Genomic DNA, 12,440 nt, shown 5'->3' on the forward strand with positions numbered 1-12,440 from the left:
TTTCTACACTGAAAGTATTGAGAAGCAGCTAGCAACTCCCCAATCTCTCTCTCTGTCTCTCTCCCTCTCTCCTCTACTATACACACACATGGATGTACATTATAAATATATTTTCTAATTTATCAGGATTTCTATTTAATTTCTGCTTTAAAACACTCCCCATTATCACAATGATTAAAAGCATATTGATCTGTAGTCACTACTATCATCTATGGTTTATCCTTCTAAGAAATTATGTGGAAATAATCTGATCTTTGCAATGACTATTCCTTTTATGATTCCAAAATATTGTAACATTTTCAAACCATCTTGATTCTCTCTGATGTAATTCAAGTTTTTCAAGTACAGTAAGAGTAATTTTTTTAAATGCAGACATAATCATGTCAGTCTCCTTGAAACCTGTTTAACATTGCAATTAAATGGAGTCTGAAATCTTCACCATGGCCTACATAGAAGGAGAGGGCTGCCACTGCTCTGGCCTCATCAGTCCTCTATTCTTCCCTAAACCTCTTCCATCCCCACACTGCAAGTACACTTTAGCTTCAGCCACTCTGAAATTATTTACTTCCTCCAAAGTTCTCTGGCATTCTCTCATGCTCTTTCCTCTGTTCCTGGGGTGCTATTCTATTTTTGCCTCCACCTTATTTTAATTCCTCCCATGAATTTTAGTCTCTGACCCACAGCGAGCTCAATCCATGTCTGGATAGTGTTCCACTAGGTACCCCCATAACACTGCAAATACTCAGTGCTGGAGCTCATGGCAAGGTGGATAGTCAAAGCCCAGGTGAGCAAAGATAGTTGGTGAAGCAAATAGTTTCTTACATGGGTGCAGGAGCCATTTCCTAGGTGTGGCAGCACAAGGCCAGCAGGTGAAATAAATGAAGAATTAGGTAATGGAAAATCACTTGATCTGGGAAGGTAGAATTGTGGCAGGGGAGAAATTCAGGTCCCCGTGAGAGATTAAATTGACTTTTCTACTGAAGAGTGTCAGACTGACTTGGTAATAGCATGATATTATTCATAAGCCCCAATATTTAGTAAAACTGTAATGGAAAATTAGGCAATTTCTGGAGATTTCTATTTATGAGTTCCAGTCATTAATTTGCACTTGAAAATGAAAACTTGGTCCCTTAAAAGACAGATTTTGTAAATTATTGACATTAAAATTTATAACACTCTAATGTATGTTTATTCAGTTGGCATGGGATGCTAATCATCACACCATGTAGTATTTTGAGGTTTACTGTTAAATTCATCAGTATCTTAACATTATAACAAGTAATGCAGTTGCATTAAAGCTTGTACTCTTATAAAAATATACAAGCAAAGAATATTGGATTTAAAATTGTTTTGTAACATTGGATCGATACTTCCCATAGAAATCTGCAGTTGATTTCCAATCAATAAGATTGACAATTAGTTATCCATTTCGTACTATAAATATTCTCCAAAGGAAGAAGGATTCTGCATTAGAATATTTAGAAGATGTTTATGTACAAAAATTAATAATAAAGGAACCTACTTGGAGCTCCATTTTGCTTCTTAAAAGCTTGCAGACATTTTCAGGACTTGGTCTCTAATGATAACCATCATATGTAGAACCAAAGTTCATGAGAAATCACTTACTTGGAGAATATTCAGACATAAAGATACAAGGAGAAGGTTATATCATGCCATCTTAGACGTATTAGAAGAACAAAATTTATTTATGAACTGTTCTTACATAGTAGGTATAATTGAAATAATATTGATTTTATACAGTAAAAACTATCTGTTGCGTAACTCGCAGAATCTTCCCGGGAGTTTATAAATCGAGAAAGTTTGCTTACTTTGGATGCCAACGAATGTGTCACCAAGGCCTAGTTTTCATTCCCTCATGTAGTGTTCATCCCTAAGAGTTCTCTTGCCCCAATCCAAGTGGAGTGGGCCTTTACAAGTTGCTATCTCACCCCCCATTTTCTAGTTCTACTTGGAAGCAGCAAAATTTTAAAGCTAGTATGTACTGGACTATTTCAGTTAGCTAATGGTGGCTGGCTGAGGCTAGAGTAAACTAGGTGTTTTCAAAATGACATAACCTGTCCAAAAATAAACCTTACTTTCTAGAGGCATTAGATGCACTTCCACCCTATAGTCAGGGACCTCCACTTACCTTATTAAGTAATCAGCCAGTCTATAATCATCATCAGAGTTGTCTCTCCTGAGGTGCATACTGAAAGAAACTAATCTCCACAATAGTATCATTGATTTTACATCTAATAAAAATTCCCAATATTATTCTCATGATTTGTTTTTAATGTGCTTTTTCTTCCTGAGCATGTATAGGTTTTCTTAATTCAATTATTATTCCTTATATAGTAAAACTATTTAATAATTTTTTGGGGGGGAGCCTGGATTTACAGTTCATTTACTTTTCCATCCAAAGATTTTGTTTCCATACTCAAAACAGAGAAACATCCATCTGCCTTCCAACTGCCTTATAAAATCTTATAATTATCAACTTTATGTACTCTCTGATATCATGTTTTGAGAAGGGCATATCACCCTTATAGTTCCTTTCCCAATAATTTATAGCCTCATCTAATTATGTGAAAACATTAGACAAAACTAAATGGAAGAACCTTCTATAAAACAACTGACCAGTCTTCTTCAAAATCTCTTAAGTAACTCTCATTTCACTAAACAAGCTGTCAGAAGCACATATTTTATAAATTTGGCAAAGATTTAAAATGCCTGAAAAATATTATTTTAGAAAAATATTATGTCAATGAAGTGACTAAAATGTTACCTGACAATTTTCCTAAAATAAGAGTGTACAAATAGTTTTATAACATATTGCTATCACTTCTCTCTATAGGTGACTCAGCTAATCTAACCTGCAGAGCTTTCTTTGGGTACAGTGGTGATGTCAGTCCTTTAATTTACTGGATGAAAGGAGAAAAATTTATTGAGGATCTGGATGAAAATCGAGTTTGGGAAAGTGACATTAGGTAAAATATTCTTTTTCTTTTAACTTGTACCATCAAGATTAACATTTGCCCTGTTAGTAAATAGAAAGCTAAAAGAAAAGGGTTTTTGTTCTGTTTTACTTTTATAATAAAAATATTGCTAAGAGGAAAAACACTGACTGACGATGGAGTTGCAAAACATGAGTACCATTTGCAAAGAATTTAAGGAAATAAAAATGAAATTTTCATTGAGGAATGAGGCAGACCAAAATACCACCAAATATGGAAAATAGGATATTGTGCCTTTTGTTTGTAAGAGCTCCTTGTTTTTAATTTTTAAGAGGAAATATTAACAAGATACCAGGACTCAACCAAACACAATCTGTCATTTCCTTTTATATTTTTTCATATTTGAGGAATCAAGTAGACTATAATGCACTTGATATGAATGATAAAGGATACACAAAATGTTTTCATTATCTTTTTTAGTTTGACTATAAAGTCTAAATATTAATATAGTGATAATGATAGAGAACAACCATTGAAAATACTGTACATTTGAGGGTATATTGCTTAAGCCTCTCTTTTAAAAGACAATTTGTTAATTTGTTCATTTACTTTTAAGTATTGAGTTATTCAACTATGACTAAAATTTCACTTGGGCATAAATACTCATTTTTAATCATAGTGTAAATAAGCAAGTATATTAATATAATTAAGTTATAACTGAATCAAAATGCTGATCATTTATAAACATTCTCTCATCTAAAGGTCACATCTTCTGGGCGTGTATGAACATTTTAACCGAGGTTTCTCTTCTTGGGGGAGGACACTTTTAAATGTGAGAACTTTTAAAACTTGATCAAATATATAAGAGAAAAAGATTTTCATTAGAATATAAAAATATATAAAACTGTCATATAAGGTTATTTCTACTAGGATCTTCTTTCTCCCTAGCAACAAATACACAAAAATCTTAAACTCCAATTGGGTTCTGAAATACCCAGATGGGCAATCTCCAGTATGTACTAAAATGTCCTCTGCCATCTTTCATGTTTACAACTTCACTATTATCTTTTACTAATATATTTTTAAATGTTAAAGTTAAGGAAGGGCAATAAATCTCCTAACTTTTCCCCTCTCTCATTTTGTGGGTGCTCAGGGAAGCTTCTAGAAAGATATTTTTCTTTAATCCTGCATTAAGAAGTATTGTTCAGAGATGAGTTAGCAAACACTTGAGAGAGTAGAAGTGGAAACTTTTCAAACAAGGAAAAGGAGCTTTACTTTGAAGATTTCCATTTGCTCTGAAAGATTGCTAAAATCTTTAACAATGACACTAGTGAGTGTTTACCATTAAACACTCATTGGAACACTTAGTCTACAGGTTTATAATTTTAAATTTCTTTAAAAATAGGCAATTGATTTGTATCATTAAAAAAAAGCCAGGCTGGAGGTTTCAACTGAAATATCAAAATAACCCAGAAATTTTTTTATTCTTCCTTTTTTTATTAACTTGATATATAATTAGTTCTCCAGACTAAGAGATTAGAATTTCTTATCTCACTTTTACATCCTATATCTTCTTAAAGGGAAAGCAATTTGTAAACTTCTCTTCAAGGTCTCTCTCACCTCTTTATTAGGACAGTGTGATCGTTCTGCTAAGAGAGATAATTAACTGCAACTTCATTAGCATCTACAAAGACAAACTTACTCATTAGAAGTGAAGAGGGCACGATATAATTTAATTAAGATAGCATCAATCCAAAGCCAAATTTGAAGCACAAATACTGTAGGTATTTTCACATCAGATTCAGATTCTTCTAATTTTTTTTTCTTTTTTATGTATGTGTATGTTTGTGTGGGGTTTTTGTTTCGTTTTGCTTTATATTTTAGAATTCTCAAGGAGCATCTTGGGGAACAGGAAGTTTCCATCTCATTAATTGTAGACTCTGTACAAGAAGGTGACTTGGGAAATTACTCTTGTTATGTTGAAAATGGAAATGGACGTCGGCATGCCAGCATTCTCCTTCACAAACGGGGTGAGTATAACCTTCTAAGCTTGAGTGGTCAACTGAAACCTATAATAGGAGGAAAATAATTTGGAACCAAAAAAAATTAAAATTTGTTTTTCTGCACAAATTTATATTAAATAAAATAATCACATTAGTATTCGGGTCATGAAGGCAGCTAACACAGTGGGTGGGTGACTAACTCAGGCTCTAAAGTCGAATTTGGATTTATTACTCTGCTTTAATACCAACTATATAACCTAAAGCAGGGTATCTAACTTCCCTATGCTTCAGTTTCCTGATACATGGAATGAGGAAAATAATAGTATCAACTCTTCAGTGTGTTGTAAGGATGAAAAGAGACAAGAAATGTGAAGAGTTTGGCACAAAGCCTGTACACACAAAGTATTTAGTTAAATGTTATTTATCGTTATTAGAAAGAGTCAAATAAATTAAAAATAACTTTAATTGTTTTAAGTTCAAGATTGTTTTCCTTATTTGAAAGTTATTACGTTGATGTAATAATTATACCTGATGGATTCCCCATTGCAGTATTTCTTGACTTTTTTTTCTGCCTTGGATAACTTTTACATGTGTAAGATCTTTCCATGATTAATAATAATTCATTAATAATTTATTAATGAATTATTATTCAATTCAATTAATATGTATTAACAATAATTCAAGTATGATAGGTTGTGGTTGAGTGGAGCATCTGCTGCGCTAAATCTGATTCCACAACAGCCCCAACACCTTTCACACAGGGTTAAAATATACATAAATATATATGAATTGTTTGAAATTAAGGATAATTGTAAAATTCGAGTCATGCCTTTTAGTTGGTGAAATTTTTCATGTCTATTACAAGAGAGAAACTTTTTTTTCATATTATGCTAAGTGAAAACTTCCTAGTTTTTGGAATGAATACACTGATGTTCTCTTACTAAGCAAATTTAGTTATTTTAGTTTCAAAGTACATGTTTACTTCTAGACTCCTTGAGGTTGAAATAGAAAGAGAATGTTGAAGACTATTCCCCTCACTTTATTGGGCAAAAGATTTCCTTTGAATAATGTTACTGAAAGCTATTAAAACAGAAACCTCTGTTGTCAAGGTAACTACAATATTAAAATTGTCTTCTTTGGGGGGACATAGCAGGAAAGATAAGCAGCAGCTAGCAATATGATTGTTTCTTTCTCTAGCCATGTGCTCATTCAACGAAGGAGAAATATTGTACAAATGAAAGGACAGAAATAGCTTCTCAGGCTTAAAAGCAACTTAAATTTTGTACAATTAAACTATAGCATAACATCTTCCCAAGTGATCTATCAGCTTATACTGGCTACATTCTATTTCAGAGAAGCTAGTTCTAGCTTTGAAAAAAATGTAACTACTAGAAATCATTCCTATTTCACTGTCCGTCTTCCCCTTGACCCCAGTTTTGCACTTTTAATCTCTCTTCCCCAAAGCAGCCCTTTAAAAGTTTGATGACAGTCACCATGATTCTGCTGGACCTTTACTTTCCTAGGTTTGACTTCTTTAGTTTCTTTTAGTAATTTTTCTTTGTGTGGACAATATACTGTCACATGCTTGTCACTCTCTTCAACATCCTTTAATTAAAGAGTATTAATTATTCCTCAAGAATGGGAATAGTGGAGAGAATTTATAGGGCACAAATAAAAATCTGTTGACTTAGAAAACACATATTTCTTATTAGAGCAACGTAAGAGTGACAGTTAAGTGGTGATCATAAGGAGAGAGGGAGGAAAATGAATTGTATCTGAGGATACAGATATTAAAGCTCTGTTCTTATAGACAGGCACACAGCTAGGAAGGATCAAACACCTCCAAGCTATTTTTAGCAAGTGTGGCCTAAGATTAAGTTGTCCATAGCTACAAAAGCTTCCAATACTACAAAAATAAATGATGGAGAAATCAAGGAAATTGTTTGAAAAAAACATTCCCAATAATGTCTGATTACCTAAAGTAAACATGAAGAAGAAAATTGTGGCAATGTTAGAGCACCTTTCGATACTGAATTCTCTTTTCCACAGTGATTCTCAAATATGTATTTATACCAACAGCATTTTATTCTTAGTAAAATAAAAGCATTAAGAAGCCAAAAAGAATCCTTCAAGGTCGTATATTCCAAAAGTCCCTCCTAAAGTTAGTGAATGCCTTCTCTTTAAGGGAGCTGAAGCAAACTTGTCATCAATTCACAAAGGCAGCAATGGCATTCACTCTCTTGCTCTTGAGAGGTTTATAATTATGTGGAATGATGTATCCCAACCATCTTTGGAAAAAAGAAAGGACTTTGTCACCAGCTCAACAAGGTTCAGAAGGTGACCATAGTCCCTGAGTCAAATTGATGTTATACTAGCAGGTATGCAATTATCAGGTGAGTTGCTATATTACTCAAAAATAAATAAATAAATAAAGCTCAGAGAAGGAACTGGAAACTGTTGCTATGTATCACATTTTTCTGCCACTGGCTGATAAAGCTCTTAACTTACAGGCCTGCAAAGTCTTTCTTTTTAAAACCTCCCTAGAGAGATATGTTAAAGCACTTGATGAATACAGATTTTATAAACCACAAATTACCAGTTTTAATAAGTAAACTTGCCAGGACACACCTTTGCCAAAATTACTTAAATATTTTTGGCTCCATAGTTACTTTTTGTTCAGTATTATTGACGTAATAAAAATCATATTAGAGCCCTGCAATGGGTGGTATGCATTCTGAGACTTCATTCACATGTATCAAATGAGTCTTCCTTAATGCCAAGAGGGTACTACAATAAATAATTCAGTTAGGATTAAGCTACGCTGGTTTCTGGATCAGGTTCTTATCCAAAAAAAAAAATCTTAATTCCACAAATCTGGCTGAAAATTTGCTGGGAAACTTGACCATAGAAAAACCTTGCCCGAGAATATTCAAAGTTGTTGATTCCTGCAGCCCGGCAAGGTATTTCGACAGTTAAGATTATGTCTGACATTTAATACAGATATATTTCACATACTATGTACAGAGAACTAGATCATGCAGTGAAAGGGAGACAAAGGATGAAGGAGCAAGGGCCATGGGGCCATATTAGTCTATGACTGTGCTGCCCCTTATTTTTCACTCTAGTTCCTAGCCTGACAAGCTTGAAAGTTAGCCCCTTGCTTCAAAAAGAACCAAAGCGAAGAGTTGATACACTATTGTGTCATTTCTTGTTCCCACTATTATTCATACATGATTGAATTCCATGTTTAAGTCTCTGAATATTTAATCTAGATGCCATTTCTTGGGTTTCTAATTGCTGGTGCCTGACTCAACATAATCAAACACTGACCTTCAGTTTCCTTACAAAATCCTAACCTATTCTATTCCCTATATTTTTTACATTTTCTATTTCCCCGATACAAACAGTTCTCCAGTTCTGGAAACTGTTGGGGCCCAGGGTAGGCCACACCAAAATATCCCATAATGGAATATTGATTATTTTGAAATAAAGTTACTTAAGAAACTACCAATGCAAGAACACTCTGACCTCTCTGTCTGCCCCCCTTAAAGCAAGGATAAGTCTTACATGTGAGAAGTGCCCTTCCTGTACCTGGAGGCTGAAAGGATACTCTTATCCCTAGAGTTAAGGAATCCAGAGCCAAAAGCACACATAAACAAACCTTGTTGCCTCCTTATTAATTTACTACCCAAGCCCAAACCTTGCTTAAATTTCTTACTAATGAGCACTGCTTTTGTCCTGTCAGTTCCTCAAAAGTTTATTATTTCTTTGTCTAAAAAAATATAAAAAGGTACCTACTTAGAGATTTCTCTGAACATCATTTTATGATCCTGAGCATCAATTATGATCTCCTGTGCACACATATTAAATTGGATTTTCTTTCTTAATCTGGTCTTGTATCAATTTTATTATTAGTCTTGCAGTAAGAACTAAAGAAAGGTAAAGGGAGAATTTGCCCCTCCCTGACAATACCCAGTGACACTGTGCTCTGACCTCAGGCCTAGCCACTCTTACACCCATCAGGTGGTCCCAACTTTCTTCTTCACTCTCTGTGTTTTTGGCCATATTCTAACTCTGGCTTACCTCAGAGTGTGGACATCTTTACTGTCTAGGGCAAAACAGTTTAATGGTTATGGTTGTAGACTCCGGAGCAAGGCTATCTGTTCAAAACCCAACTCTATGCTTACCATCTGTGCTATCTTGGCCAAATTACTTAATCTCTGAGAGCCTCAAATTTTTCTTCTATAAAATTATCATAATATATTATAATATAAAAATAATACCATCTATCTAGAGCAGCTCTGAGGATTAAATAATTATATGTCGATATGTATCACAATGTTTGACACATATTTATCACTCAATAAATGTGTGCAGCTATTACATGATTTCTCTGCTCCAATTATGTGATATTCTGGGTAATTGAGGATGTAGCAATAATGTGTTTCATTAAAAACTCAAATCTAATTTACCTTTCATTAAAATGGTTAGCTTTACCTCCAGCAATTTTCTTCCATTGATTTTATATTTTACCTTATAATAGATTTTCCTTAGATCGAATGTACTGTCTGTCCTAAAGGAGATCTTCATTCATTTATTCATTCATGTAATGATAATTATTAAGAACCTACTATGTGTCTGGCACTCATAAAATTAAATGAACAAGAAATAAAAACCAATATAATTTGAAATGCCATCATCTGTTTTTTAAATTACATTGATAGTAAACCTTCCTAATACAGATTTGTACTTCTATGGAATGCTTGGTTTTGAAATGTCACATTAGAGGGATGTCATTTTGGGCCTGGTTAGTACTTGGATGGGAGACCACCTAGGAAGACCAGGTGCTGTAAGCAAGCATTAAAAATAAAAAATAAAAAATAAAAGGATGTTCATTATCCATCCTGTTCTGAATGGTTATGTTTAGATATATTGATTATAATAATATGGCAATTCATTCATCATGAAGTAGTTTGAGAACTGGAAAAATATCTATCTGAGAGACGAGCACTAGTTAATAATGATGAACATCTATGTTTTTTCCTATTCTCCCTCAAACCCATTTTAATTCTTAGGCATACACTCTCTCCCTCCAGCGAATGTAATCAATAGGAATTAGACTTGTTCAATAAACTCCCTAGTCCTCAGAATATCTTTAGTAATGTAATTAACATGCACATCATTTAGGATGCATTGTTTTAAAGCTGGGTAAATTTAGACCCAGTAGACTCCTTATCCCTTCTTATAATGAATCATTTTGTAATATATTCCCCTATCTTTGTTAGTATTTTCCTAGTGCATTTATTTACTGAGAGATACAGTAAAGCCACAGAACTGTTCAAACTTCTCTCGGGGCTCATCATTTGACATCCTTAACCATTGATTTCAGAAAATGGAAAAGTCAAACTTTGCTCAGATGTCAAAACTTCCTGCCCCTCTAATATGGTGGCATCACCCTAGAAAATCAATGACCCATTAAAAACTGAATAGGCATCCTAGAAAGAGTCACTTTTACTGAGTCATTGCCATGGGGGAGGATATTAATTTCCCTGTACACTTTTAGATTCTTGGCTGAGACACCCCTTCCTCCCATAATAACAAACCAGATTAATAGGAGAAAAAGAAACAGAAGTTCAATACCATATGTACTTCCTTTATAGAAGGGAGAGACCCAGGAAAACTGAATAACTCCCCAAAATGGCCCAAGCCACCACCTTAAATACCATCTAGAGCAAAAGGCTGAAGATGTTGAGGGGAGGGACAGTTATGGAGGTGACCAGGAAGAACACAGTAAACAAAGGGCAGGTTGTTATGCAGATTTAAGTCCAAGCCTTCTCCACTGATAAGTCATCCTCTCTCAAGTACAGAGAAGGAGACACCCTTACAAATGGAAATTTCCCTTATAAATGTAAATGTCTCTTAACAAAAGGGTGACTTCTTGGTTTTTAGAGCTTCTTATGTGTCTGCTGTTTCTTAAAAATAATCAGCCTAAAATTATCTTTATGCCAAAGAGGCATATTTTGGAGTAGTATACTCTGCGCCCTTTCATTGCTTATGCAATGCCAAAATATTAAGGAACTTATGTTGTTGCAACATCTGCAAATCATAGCATTTGGGCTTAACAGATTCTCTCAATGGCTAAGAGCTGACATTTTGCATTCAAATTTTCTTCTATCCTGTATCATTTTTCTTGCTTCTCTGCTATTCAATTCTATACTGTAAGACTTCTAAATAGTTGACCCCAATATGTTTCTTGGTAACTAATGGCAAAATAAACAAAAATAAAACCACATTTGGAGGCCGTTATGAATGCCAGTCTTACTGAACTCAAAGGATTCGTTTTGCCTGCACATGTCAAAGCCAAAAGAGACTTGAACAGGAGTGTGCAGCAAAGAAAGCAGAGGTTTATTTAAGAAAATGGTGCCCAAACTGGAGACACAGGTGAACTAGTGCTCAAAGACCTGGCTCCCCAATGGCCTCTAGCAGATAGGTTATATAGGGGAAGACTCATTAGCTGTGGTAGCTAAGGGAGTCGGGATCGTGGGCTCTCCTGATTGGTCAGTGCTACGGTAGGAGGCAGTTGTTCATTGCATCAGGTCCTGATGTTAGTCATGGTGTAGTTCTGTCTGGTTTCAAGGGGATGCGGTAGGAGGTAGGGTCCTCCAGCCTTCATGGATGTGGAGCTGAAAAATGTTATCTTTAGTTTGACAGAAACTGCTTCTGTGGTCCACAGACCTGAGGCTTTGTTTCTAACACTATTCCATGCTGACCTAAGGGCTTAATGATTAAGGGAGTAGTTGTGCTGTATGCAGAAGGATAAAGAAGGAAGCAACTAAGCCCTAGGCAAGTTTGAATGAAAGAGAAAGAGATGAGAAAAAGTTATTTTAAAGAAGTGAAGATGTGCACTTACACCAGGAACACAAATAGTCCTATACTAGTGAGTTTCTTGCTATGGTCATTCTAACAAGGTTATTTGTTTGCCACCAAAATTACAGGCATGAAAACTAATCTTTTGAGCTATTTTCTTAGACATGGGATATATGACTTAAGTGGGTTAATTCCAAGTTATTTTTGCCTCAGCACTGGAGCATATTATTCAAAGGTCTGTTGATCATAGTTTTTTTCTGATCTACTACAGCATAGCAATTTATTATGTAGCATAGTTTTGCCCATTAGTCATTTTGGTCATGCAGTTTTCTTCAATGTAAACTAGAATATCCAAGGAGCATCTCTGTTAGGAAGGAAAAGGACCACTGTTTGCTGTTGATTCGCTTATTCCTCAATTAATAATTAACATGGGAAAGATCCTGGACAAAACCAATGTTGAGAACCAAGGATTATAAACCCTTCAGTTTTTAATCATTCATATTGAAGTAATCATGTGGGACAAAGCTCAGTATTTAATTATACATAGGCATAGTCAGTGGAAATGCTTTATTTGCTTTATTTTTTTTCACTTGTTTTCCTAACTAAATGTTAAGTT

At 34.5% G+C, this 12,440-nt stretch overlaps 1 protein-coding gene across 6 annotated transcripts in view; it reads left to right on the forward strand.

Moving 5' to 3' along the window:
- The window catches only part of IL1RAPL1 (interleukin 1 receptor accessory protein like 1), a 1,213,847-nt gene that overhangs the window by 1,167,200 nt on the left and 34,207 nt on the right, over positions 1–12,440 (forward strand). For all 6 annotated transcript variants that reach the window (XM_016159491.2, XM_016159489.2, XM_036226767.1 and 3 more), the window contains 2 exons: positions 2,855–2,987; positions 4,839–4,984. In XM_016159491.2, the coding sequence (XP_016014977.1) occupies positions 2,855–2,987; positions 4,839–4,984 (279 nt within the window). The remainder of the gene's footprint in view (positions 1–2,854; positions 2,988–4,838; positions 4,985–12,440) is intronic.

Source organism: Rousettus aegyptiacus, unplaced genomic scaffold, assembly GCF_014176215.1.
Source record: "Rousettus aegyptiacus isolate mRouAeg1 unplaced genomic scaffold, mRouAeg1.p scaffold_m13_p_9, whole genome shotgun sequence".
NCBI classification, from domain to species: domain Eukaryota; kingdom Metazoa; phylum Chordata; class Mammalia; order Chiroptera; family Pteropodidae; genus Rousettus; species Rousettus aegyptiacus.